At 56.4% G+C, this 11,459-nt stretch overlaps 1 protein-coding gene across 2 annotated transcripts in view; it reads left to right on the top strand.

Annotated features, from left to right (window-relative positions):
* The first annotated feature begins 1,186 nt into the window (after positions 1 to 1,186).
* Positions 1,187 to 11,459, top strand: part of GRK6 (G protein-coupled receptor kinase 6) — an 11,363-nt gene continuing 1,090 nt past the window's right edge. For both annotated transcript variants that reach the window (XM_008628981.2, XM_017728188.1), the window contains exons 1-14: positions 1,187 to 1,888; positions 4,434 to 4,546; positions 4,859 to 4,936; positions 5,120 to 5,220; positions 6,466 to 6,558; positions 6,865 to 6,928; positions 7,513 to 7,653; positions 8,334 to 8,524; positions 9,290 to 9,327; positions 9,465 to 9,554; positions 9,641 to 9,849; positions 10,109 to 10,246; positions 10,463 to 10,600; positions 10,741 to 10,875. In XM_008628981.2, the coding sequence (XP_008627203.1) occupies positions 1,837 to 1,888; positions 4,434 to 4,546; positions 4,859 to 4,936; positions 5,120 to 5,220; positions 6,466 to 6,558; positions 6,865 to 6,928; positions 7,513 to 7,653; positions 8,334 to 8,524; positions 9,290 to 9,327; positions 9,465 to 9,554; positions 9,641 to 9,849; positions 10,109 to 10,246; positions 10,463 to 10,600; positions 10,741 to 10,875 (1,581 nt within the window). In that variant the 5' untranslated portion in view covers positions 1,187 to 1,836. The remainder of the gene's footprint in view (positions 1,889 to 4,433; positions 4,547 to 4,858; positions 4,937 to 5,119; positions 5,221 to 6,465; positions 6,559 to 6,864; positions 6,929 to 7,512; positions 7,654 to 8,333; positions 8,525 to 9,289; positions 9,328 to 9,464; positions 9,555 to 9,640; positions 9,850 to 10,108; positions 10,247 to 10,462; positions 10,601 to 10,740; positions 10,876 to 11,459) is intronic.

The raw sequence follows: 11,459 nt of genomic DNA, 5'->3' as shown, positions 1-11,459 counted from the left end.
AGCCACTGGGGTGAGCTCAGACAGCTTCTGTGACAGGACAGAGCTACTTTGCAGGCCAGATCCACAGGGCTGGGTTCTTTGCTCCAGCCCAGCCTTTTTGGAGCTTCCTAGGTTGGTGTGGGAGTGCAGAGCTGAGCTAGGATGTGCTATGGGGCTGCTGACAGCCACCTTCAGCTGCTGCCCTATGTTTGGTCTGGCCCAGGGAAGGTGAAGGATCCTTGTCCCCCTTGCCCTGACAGAGGGACAGCAGACCAGCTCTCATCCATCACCTAACCCTGAAGCTTGCTCCTGGTGAGCTCTGGGTGGAGGTAGCCCACCCCTTGCCCCATCCCCAAACCAGGCGTGCTGGGAGGTTGCCGTGCAAGAGCCCAGCTCCCCGCTGGACTGTCGGCCACAGCGCTGGGAGGGCGGGGTAGAACCACGCGTGAAGGGCGCTGGAGCCTCCTTTCAAAGCAAACAACTCAAGGAAATGCAACCTCCAGGTGCTGTGGGGCTTTGCTCTGCCTTTCCTTGAGCTCTCTTGGGGTGAGGATGGCCTGTCCTCCCCTGCCCTCGTTTCGCTGCCCCCATCCGCTGCATTGTCGCTGACAAGAAGGTGTCTGCGCCGCTGGTTTCTTCCAGCCCTGCTTACCCTTGAGTCACTTCCTTCCTGAGTTTGTACAATCATGCGGCCCAGCTGCTGGTGCGGGGCAGATGCAGTGCAGGGACCCATGGCGCGACAGGGGCTCGGACCTGGGGCTGGCACCGCACGAGGCTGACCAGGATGGCCCCATCCCACCTGCCTGTCCATCCAGGGCCTCCTGTGGCACAGGGAGCTGGGTGCCAGGGGACTGTGTCTAGGCTTTGGGGCTGAACTGCATTTGCAGTGGAGGAAAGTGTTATGAAAGTGTTTCTCGAGAGCTGATAAATTATGTTCAACCCCTCTGTGATTTCAGAAAGCCGGGCCTTGGGCCCAGCTGTTGGCCCGACCACTTTGGCAGGGTGATTTAATGAATTTCCGAAGAGAGGTGGGAGATTGTGTGCGTTGGCACCGGGAAAGCAAACCCTGGAGATTGGCTGATCCCAGCAATCGGTACTTAGTGCTTGCTACAATGTTAATTTTTTGGTCTATCTAGAAGCTTTCCCACCCTGTCCTACAGCACTGGCCATTTACTCCAGCAGCTGAAGCTGGAATAATACCTGGTTCTTGGATCTGGATTTTCTGAGGCTGGCTTATCTCTAGAGAAAAGTGGGAGTGTCCCCACTTCACAGGTGGGAAACTGAAGTGATGAGCCCCAGGCAAGGCAGCGAGTTGTCTGTGGAGCCGGAATTAGAGCAGGAATTCCTGTCTCCCAGCTTCATGTCCTCCCTCTGAGAGCCCCTCCCTGGAGTAAGCAATCAGTCTGGAATGAGTAGGTGGCATGAAGGTCTTTGCTGCAGCAGGAAGAGCTTCACAGCAAGCAAGGCATGGCCTGGAGGGGTGATTAGTTATGCAGAGCTGCTGGGGGCAGGCCTGGGAGCCAAGAACTGCTGTGGCTGTGGACGCTGCTGCCCCTGCTGGGATTCTCCAATCATGAAAGGTCTTCAAGTTCTTGATCGGGATTTGTTTGGCAGCCAGAGGTTGGTCTGCCCATTTCCTCTGGCAGTCGAGGCTCCAACACTTTTGTCCCACCAGGACACCAGTGGTACCACTTCGGTCTTGTTTTCCATGCCTGGACTTGGAGAGGCTCCTTCCTCAGCTCCTGGCAAGGCTAAGCTGCAGTCAGACACCTTTGCTTCCTGACTCACGGTACTGATTTTGTGTGCCCTGCAGGTGGTGGAGGAAACCGGAAAGGCAAGAGCAAGAAATGGCGCCAGATGCTGCAGTTCCCCCACATCAGCCTCTGCGAGGACCTTCGGCAAACCCTGGGTGAGATGCGGGGCTTGGTGGGAGCCGGTGGGCGAGCATGTGTGTGGGAGTTGTGCACCCCAAGCTGAGTGTCAGGGATGTAGAACAGGGCAAATCCCAGCCAGGATTGCTTGGAGTTTAGGGTATAGGGAAGAAATGATGGGTAAGTGGCTGATGATGTAGCCACACACCTGCCAGACTGTGATGAGCTTCACTAGAGGAACATCATCTTCTGTGTGCAAACAGACCTGCTCCGTGCTGCAGTTTTGGAGTGTCACTCTGGGGTGCCTTTGCAAAAATAACAAAGGTCCTGCTAATGTCCTCTGTTCTCCCTGGCTGGATTCAGCTCAGCTCCACAGATCTCAGCTTCTAACATTCAAGCAGTAGCTCTTCTCAGGCCAACTGGGTTCTTGCTGTGTGGTGTGGATGAGAACTGGAGTTGGGCAGGGCTTGGCCTGTCATTTTCATTTTGTACTTTGTACTCTTCATGGTTTTAATGTTATTTGTGCAGCAGGCTTGGTCCTGAGATCGTGTGAAGTTGTTTTGGGGCACAGAGGGTGCAACTGCTTTGCATCCTGGGAAGAGGAGAGCTTGTTTAAGTTTTCGATCTGGGTTCAGCTGCCAGCTGGAGAGTGGCACAGTGCTGGCCTTGTTTCAGAACAGGTGTCACTGAAACAAATGGCTTTGGGAGGTTTCTGCAGCTCAAATTCCCAGTTCTGCCCTGCCCAGGTTTTCCAGTCCTGGCAATCTTTTGGGCCCCATGGAACTCTAGTACTTGGAGAAACTCAACCTCGCTCATCCACACTGTAACCCTCAAGCTCACAGCAGCCCAGTGCAGGCTGTCCCCACCTCCGTCTGCCACACACCCCATGCACCATCTCTCGGGGCTGGCTTCACAGCCAGGTGTGGCTGTATGGAGACTCCAGCCTTGGATTTGCTGCTGGCTGCCTCTCTGGAGCAAGGTCAGAGAGCTGAGAACAGCTCTGGCCTGGGCTCTCCTTGCAGCTCCCATCTTGACCATCCAAACCCCTTCTGCCTCTTTGACTTGCATGCCCTCAGCAGAGCTATCCCTCAGCTTTTGTCCATTCTCTGCCTCCAGCCACTCTTCTTGTGGCTGTCGTGACATTTTCCAGCACTGAACTTCACCCGTTTGCCAGCAGTGAGTCCTGGTGGTCTCTGCTGTCCTGCTATCCAGGCCAGTGACCTTGTGAAGGTTTGGGAAGCGAGTCCCTCCCAGCCACTGCCTGTCACCGCCCGTGTCTCACTTCCCCTTGGAGGGGCACGTGAGGAGGCTCCGACCCAGGTGGCAGCAGCTTCGCTTGGTTTTCCCATGGGAGAGATGACCCCGTTCCTTGTGCTTGGCCACTCTTTGGCTGGGGTGTCTTTCTTTTCACCTCACAGCCTGCTAGAAAGGCGTTTCTTTCCTATTCCAGAGTCTTGGCAGGACCATGGGCATGGTGGGCTGGTTGCCCACTGCAGAATTAAGCTTTTTGTGCTCTGACCACAGGGAGTAACCTCGTGTGAGCCCGGGCAGCAACCAGGGCAGCCGAAAGCTTCTGATCTCACCGACAGCAAACTCTGGTCCTTCCCAGCTGAAGGGAACTCCTTCCCCTGCAGACACAAGGAAACCGGCTGGTGCGGCAGAGCTGGCGAGGCCACCTCCTCCCCCACCACAGCCCGCTCCGCACTCTCCTGCACCCTCAGGAAGCTGCAGCTTCCTCGGGAGAAACTGCTGCACAGGGAGGGGAGGGGAAGGCTGGGAGTACCCAGTACTGGGATCCTCTGGGTGGCTGCACATCTGCACTGCAGGCAGCCCACAGCCCTCGGTGGCAGTGGCTGTCACAGAAATCTGTTCTGGCCTGCGATCAGACAACATCTTATGAGTGGAAGGGGAGGAAAAAAGCAGAGAACTGGAAGTGCTCTGGATAGTCAAAGGGGTTTGTGCCTGGGCTGCCAGAGTTCAGAGAGGAGTAGGAGGAATCTGCGAGCTCTGGAGGGCAGTAGGAGTTGATGTACAAGCACATGGCTGTCCCATGAAGTGGGGAGTTCTGACTGCTGTGTGCACATCAGCAGGACATCTGTGGGAATGGTGCCTCCCATTCTGATGCTGCTGCTTTCAGCAGGGCCTTTGGGAATACAAGTGGTTTGGAGGAGTCATCAGAACAACTCTTGGCCTGGAAGATCTGCCTTGAGATAAGCTTGGTGTGTTTCTCATGTTCCAAGGAAAGTTGTGTGTCTGGAGCAGTTGGTTGATCTCTGTGGAGAGAGGAGGAGAGAGCCTTTAGGCAAGCAGGAGATATGGAGGTCCCTTGCTAGGAACAAGAGGTTCAGGGTGAACAGAACAGCAGATCAATCCTCTTTCAGGGAAGAGGGTCTTCCACAGGGGAATGTAAAACCTCAGCAATGTCCCTTGTCCCACTTCACTCTCCTGGTAGTCTCAGGCTGGTGGGGCCTGTCAGCAGCCCAGCTGAGGAGTCACAATACCCCCACTGCTGCCTGGCCAGGGTGGTGGGCTGGGACTGCTCCTTTGGGATTCAGCAGTGAGTGACCTTCTCGACATTTGCAGAGCGGGACTACCACAGCCTGTGCGAGAAGCAGCCCATTGGGCACATGCTCTTCCGGCAGTTCTGCGAGACACGCCCCGAGCTCTCACGCTGCGTCAAGTTCCTGGACGCTGTGGTAAGAGCAAAGCCCATCAGGCTTCCTTGGGGGAGACAGGGATGTTCCGGACACCTTGGGCATGAACTGTTTGGCTGGATGCTTCAGCAGGTGCTTCTGAGCACACAGGGCTTTTCTGTAGGAAAAACCTGTGAGTCGCAGCCCAGATAGGGCCGGGCCTTTGCTTAGGGAGGTGTTTGCTGGAGATCTGGTTTTCAAGGAAAGCACGGGAAACTTTGGGCAGAGGGTGTTGCTGCTCCACAGCTGTTGGCCAGTAGCAAGGCTGGATTCCTGGCTGGACCTGCCCCTCACACTGTTTGCTGCTCTCTGCAGGCAGGGTACGAAGTGGCTCCAGATGAGAAGAGGAAGGAATGTGGGCAGCACCTGATTGAAAAGTACTTGAAGCCAAACGTGAGTAAGAGAGTTGTGTTTGCTGCCTACAAGAACAGTTGGAAAGCCAACAGTTGACATTGCCCATGTCCTGCCACAGCCGACATGCTGAGCCACCACACCACCTCACAAGCCACCACACTGCTTTGCCCACTAACCCTAAAGCAGGACCCTTGGGCTCTGACTCCATCCCTTTGTCCCCAGAGTGAGGACCATGTGCCTGAAGTTCCCTCCCAATTGGTGGATGCCTGTTGTGAGAGGCTGGAGGAGGAACCTTCCAAGGAGCTCTTCAAGGAATGCACTAAGTAAGTTGGAGGGCTGGGCTGTGTCTGCAGGTTGCACATGGCACGGGGATGATGCTGCAGCTGACTCACCGTGTCCCTCATAGTCCATTCCTCTGGGAGAGTGAGGGCTGGTGCTAAGGCTGGGGCCTGGGCAGTTTTGGAGCAGCAGTTTGCAGCCCAGCTCTAGGAAAGCGAGCACAAGGATCTTGTGCTCTGGGAGCCAGGAGCTGCTGCCGAAACCTCTGTCGGTCCTTGCAGCTGGAGTTGCCATTTGGGAAGACCCTGTAGTAATGCTATTCCCAGTGTTGTGCCAGGATCTTGTAGGCTCCTGCCAAGATGAGCCGATGGCTGCAGTCCTGTGCCAGCTGTCCTGTCCCGCCGGCCGCAGAAGTGGCTGTTGTGGTTGGGTTGCTCTGGCTGTTGCTGCAGGGGTCTAAGGTCACCTCTGTTCCCATCGCAGAAGCAGTGGCCGAGGTCCTGGCTCCGAGTGTGAAACGGAAGCTCTTGGGCAAACTGGGCTTGCAGCCTCACCCCTCCCTGCACAGTAGCTGGAGCGTGTTGCCTAACTGAGTGCAGGGCTGTGGCAACACATTTGCTGCAGTCTTCTGTGGAGCGTTAGCTCCGTGTGTGGTAACCAGTGTCGTGTCTGAATGCAGAGCCTCCGGGCTGGGCCCTGCCTGCTCTTGGCAAGCTCTGAAAGGGGAGAGCCCATCCGCTTCTCCTTGATGCGTGTTTCCAGTCTAGACACTGCGTCTAAGGCTCCTCACTCTGCTGGGCAGCCCTGGCACAGCTCTCCAAAGCAGTTAGCTCTCTCGAGCAGGATCCCCCTGTGGCCTTTTGTGCTGGATATTCATCTGATAGTGAACAACTCAGCGCCTGGTGCTGAATGTTGCTAGCAGCTGATTACAGCCTGTGTGCACGTTTGCCCTGTGAGCAGAGGGGCAATTGCAAAGAGTCCCATTGTCCCCCTTTATCCTGCAGCCCTGGCTGGTGCCAAGAGGCCACAATTAGCAGTGCCAGCCTGGTCCCAGGGCGCTGCGTTTGTCACAGTGGTACCTCCAACGCACCTTCCTTTTGCATCAGGCTTAGCATGGAGCAGGGCTTTCTGGGCCAGGGCTACGTGGGTGATTCAGCACCAGGCTGGGTGAGGGAATGGCAGAGTAAATAGGCTTTTGGGGCTGTTCAGCTCCTCTTTCCTGGGGCTGCTGGCTTTGTCCAGGGCTGTGATCAGCTCTCAGGAACCATGCTGGCTCTGCTCTCTCCTAGGCTTATCCACGACTACCTGAGCGTGGCTCCCTTTGCTGACTACCTCGACAGCTTGTACTTCAACCGCTTCCTGCAGTGGAAATGGCTGGAACGGTAACGCTCCCCGCACTGCTGGGAAATCTGCAGCCTCCTCACACAGCCTGCCTAAGGGGTCCCTGGGGCTCCTTCCCGTGCTGGGCCCTGGCAGGAGCCAAGAGCCTGGCCTTTGCTGTCCCTCCGGGCCCTTTACTGGCACCAGCAGCAGCCACAGCCTTGCTTGCCTCACAGGCAAGCAAGGCCCACTTGAGCAGGGGTTTGGGGTGAGCCACAGTCTCTCAGGCCAGGGCATGGAGGTGGTTTGGGTTTCAGCCCCTGCTCTCTCCTTCCTCATATCTCACTCTGGTTTCCTTTCCCTCACAGACAGCCAGTAACCAAAAACACTTTCCGCCAGTACCGTGTGCTGGGTAAGGGCGGTTTTGGGGAGGTGAGTAACCACCATTTCCTCTGCATTCAGGGTACCAGACAGCCACTGTTGCCTGCTGCCAGAGGCAGACCTGGGTTGGCCATCAGGGTGCCACAAGCTGCTCCAGCACCTGGAGGCAGGTGCTGCTGGCTGGGTGGGCTGTGGGGGCTCTGCGCTGGGCTGTGTTTTGGGCCTTGCATGACCTCTCAGCTCTCCCTGAGAGGCAGGAGCTCACCTCTCTCCAAGTGCTGAAGGTGTGGGAGGTGCTGTGCAGGGTTGGTAGCACGAGCTCTGTGGTGCCTACTGCTAACTGGGCAGTGAGGTCTGTTCCCTGTGTCTTGACAGGGCAAACTGCACTCCTGAAAGCTTCCTGCCAGGCTTCCTTCTGTTTATGGAGTGGCCTTCTGTCTTCCCAGGCACCAGCCGTGGTGCTGCTAAAGGTGTTAGAGGCATTACAGCTGGCTCCTGCTTCTCTATGACATCTGGAGCTGTCACTGTTCCCTGTGTCTTTGCTTTGCCTTCCTGTGCCTCTTCCTGAGAGCAGAACCTAGACTCCCACTCTGGAAATGGCAGTGGGAGGGTGCTGAGCTTTGTCCTCCCTCCAGGTGTGTGCCTGCCAAGTGCGTGCCACAGGGAAGATGTATGCCTGCAAGAAACTGGAGAAGAAACGGATCAAAAAGAGGAAGGGAGAAGCCATGGCCCTGAATGAAAAACAGATCCTGGAAAAAGTGAACAGTAGGTTTGTAGTAAGTACATAGGAATTGCTCTCACTTTGCTGTGGTGGTTGATGCTTTCTCCAACCAGCCAGCCTGGCACCTCTGTGCTCCTCACCTGGTGTGGAGAGGCAGGAGCAGTCTCTGCCCGTGGGGCAGCGTCCTGGTGGCTGCACATCTCTTACAAGGCTGAGCTCTGGCAGGACATTTACTGCCTCCACAACGTGCTGTAAATGCCCCCAAAGTCAGCCGCAAACACCCAGCTGGTGTTACAGGCGCCTTTGTGACTTTTGGGGCACAAGTAAACGGTGAGAACTGTCTCTCCAGACAGTGGGGTGGGGAGAAGCCCAGCCCTGAGCTGTGTGATTGGGAGCTCTACCTTGGTGCACTGAGGTGTGGAAAGCCTGAACCTCCCTTTGCAGAGGGTTCATCAGACATTGCCCCAGCGTTGCTGTTGGGGGCTGCCTGCCCCTGGAGGAAAGCAGCTCTGGCTCAGGAAAATAGTGTCATCCCTGTCTGAGCAAAGCTGGGGGTGTGCTGGGACTGCTGGGCACTGGCATGTGCTCCCTGAGTTTGCACAGTTCCTCATCTGCTGGCAAAGGCCCAGTCCCGAGTCCGGGAGTGGCTGCTTGGGTGGCAAAGTGTCCATGGGCGTGTGGGCACCTCCCTCTTCCAGCTGTGTCTTCTAACAGCCTTTCTGCCCTGAATTGCAGGTGAGCTTAGCCTATGCATATGAAACTAAAGATGCTCTCTGCCTAGTGCTGACCCTCATGAATGGAGGGGACCTCAAGTTCCATATCTACCACATGGGAGAGGCTGGTTTCGAGGAGCCCCGGGCAGCTTTCTATGCTGCTGAGATCTGCTGTGGCCTTGAGGACTTGCACCAGGAGAGGATAGTGTACAGGTGCGTGCTGCCTGGTCCCTGCTGGGAGAGCTTGTAGGGCCTGCAGCAGTAAGAGGGTTCCTGCTGCTCTTACCAGCCCAGCTGGGTCTGTCTGCTCAAGAAAATAAGCTCAGGCTTGAAAGCAGCACAAAGCTGAGTGAGAGGAATCGGGAACAGAAAGCTGGTCTTGTGGGAGAAAGGGAGAGCTTAGCTTGGCTTCCTTGTGCTGGTAAATGATCGCCAAGAACAGGATGTGATCATGCTGTGAATGTCTCAGGGCAGGCACTGAACTCCCTGGGCAGTATTGACACTAGAACAAAAGAGGGTAGGCTGCCCCAACGTGCTAAAGAGCTGGGGAGGAGGGAGAACAAGTCAATTGACTGTACTCACAGGGGTGTGATGCAGTGTTAGGACAGCATGGCTAAACACTGGCCAGGAAGTCCCTTCTGCTCCTACCTTGCCCTGGGGCGGGATAAGCAGAGAAGCCTCTGCTCCTTCTCACTTGCATGGCCTGCCCCATGGTGAGTTCTGCACCTGCAAAGAGGGAACCATCCCCAGGCTCACTGCAGAGGGTTGAAGGTCGTTGTTTCCCACCTCTTTGCCCAGGAGGGGAGAGCTTGCAGGGTCAGCTCTGGGGCACAGGGTGAGGGATAGGTTATCTGTGTGCCCGAGGCAGGGGCATTACATCCTAAAATTGCTTATCTGTGGCTTGTTGAGATGTGGCTGTTGCATGTGTCCTTTGCTCTCACAACATGCTTCTTGCTAATCAAGTCCCTTCCCTCCTAGGGACCTGAAGCCAGAGAACATATTACTGGATGACCATGGTGAGTGCAGGGTCAAGAGAAGCCCTGAGCCTGAGTTTTTTCTTACTCTGCTTAAACCAGGGTTACCCTGTGTTTTTGGCAGCTTCAAACACCACCCCCTGACTTTGTCCTGTTAACTTGTCCCCTCCTCTGTGCAGGTCACATCCGTATCTCAGACCTGGGACTAGCTGTCCATGTGCCAGAAGGCCAAACAATCAAGGGCCGGGTGGGGACAGTTGGCTACATGGGTAAGTGACCCTGGTTTAAGCAAAAAGTGGTTCAAAAGATGTGCTCTCCCTACCCTGACACGTCCCTCACCCCTGCTCCTCTGCAGCTCCTGAGGTGGTGAAGAACGAGCGCTACACGTTCAGCCCGGACTGGTGGGCACTGGGCTGCCTGGTGTACGAGATGATCGAGGGCCAGTCCCCCTTCCAGCAGCGCAAGAAGAAGATCAAGCGGGAGGAGGTGGAGCGGTTGGTGAAGGAAGTGCAGGAGGAGTACTCGGAGAAGTTCTCGCCCTGCGCCCGCTCCCTCTGCACCATGGTACGGGTGTGCAGCCCTGTCCCTTCACTCCCACCGCTTCCGTGCATGCAGCAGCAGAACATGGGGGCTGCTCCCTGCAGAGGTGACAACCAGGTTCCTTTGTCTCTGATAAGGCAGCACAGGAGGGTTCAGAGTGCCTTCATTCCTTGCCCAGCTGCCTAGCAAGCCTGTGCTCTCCCTAGAACCCACTGCAGGAACCCAGGGCTGCTCCTGCACAGAGCACCCTTCACCCAGGACATTGATTTCCTTTGTGTCACAGCTCCTGTGCAAAGACCCTTTGGAGCGCCTGGGGTGCCGAGGAGCTGGGGCCAAGGAGGTGAAGGAGCACCCTCTCTTCAAGCACCTCAACTTCAGGAGGCTGGAAGCAGGCATGCTGGACCCTCCCTTCAAGCCAGATGTAAGTCCTGACCTTTTCAGTCACTGGTGCTGTCAAGGGAAGAGGGAACCCTGGCATGGGGAGATGGGGCCCATCCCCTTCTCTGGGCCTGGCAGAACAGAGGTCCAGCAAGCTCTGGGCTGCAGGGAGAGGTGCCTGGGCTTGGCCGTGAGCAACAGTTGGAGGTGGTGGCATCAAGGTGGAGCCTGGCATTAGAGCAATCTTTGTGCTGCGTAGCCCCAGGCCATCTACTGCAAGGACGTTCTGGACATCGAGCAGTTCTCCACGGTTAAAGGAGTGGAGCTGGAGCCCACAGACAATGACTTCTACCAGAAGTTTGCCACAGGGAGTGTGCCCATTCCTTGGCAGAACGAGGTAGGTCTTTGCTCCTGCTTGTGCCTACCATGGCTGAGGGCAGTGTCCCCATGCTGTCCTCGCTGCTCTCATGCTCCGCTGGACCCTCGGTGATGGGTTCCCATGTGGCAGTTGCTGCAGCCTTCTTTTCCCTTTTCCAGATGATTGAGACAGAGTGTTTTAAGGAGCTGAATGTCTTTAGCACAGATGGCACAGTGCCCCCAGACCTGGACTGGAAAGGGCAGCCTTCTCCACAGCCCAAAAAAGGGTTACTCCAGCGTTTGTTCAGCAGACAGGTAAGGGTTTGCCTAGCGTTTCCTCCCCAGCCGGTCTCCCAGCAACAGTGCAGGTCTGGCAGGGAGGTGGGCACGAGAGGGCAGCGAGCAGTCTCCCCTAGTGTTGGGTGGCCAGACCCTAGGGGTCTCGGGCAGCCATGCAAGGCTGCAGGGAGCCAGCCCTTGCCTGGCTGGCACTCCCCATGCTGGGGGAATCAAGGAGGCTGGGAAGGAGTGTCCTGGCTAAACATGCTGGAATCACCCAGGCAGAGGGATGCTGAAGACTCCAGACTAATAAATCGTCTCCCTTCTGACATGAATAATACCATCCCTGAACAAGTCCTTGCTTTTGGAATGGGCTGTCTGGGCTCCCCGGAGCACTTCTGCCAGATCTTGAGCCAGGCGGAGAGCAGCTCTTTCAAGGGATGAGGAGAACAGAAACGTCTTGCAGCTGCTGTGGACTTGCTTGTCTGCCTGTCTCCTCTGCCCTGGACAGTCTTTGCCTTCTTTCCAGGCCTGGCAAAGCCTGGGCTGCTGCCTCTCAGCAGCTGTGTGCAGCTGTAGGACTCCAGCATGGTTGGCTCTGGACCCACTCAGCCACCTGG

The sequence above is a fragment of the Corvus brachyrhynchos genome, unplaced genomic scaffold (assembly GCF_000691975.1).
Source record: "Corvus brachyrhynchos isolate BGI_N302 unplaced genomic scaffold, ASM69197v1 scaffold21, whole genome shotgun sequence".
Classification (NCBI taxonomy): Eukaryota; Metazoa; Chordata; class Aves; order Passeriformes; family Corvidae; genus Corvus; species Corvus brachyrhynchos.
This window is presented reverse-complemented; position numbering and strand designations above follow the sequence as displayed.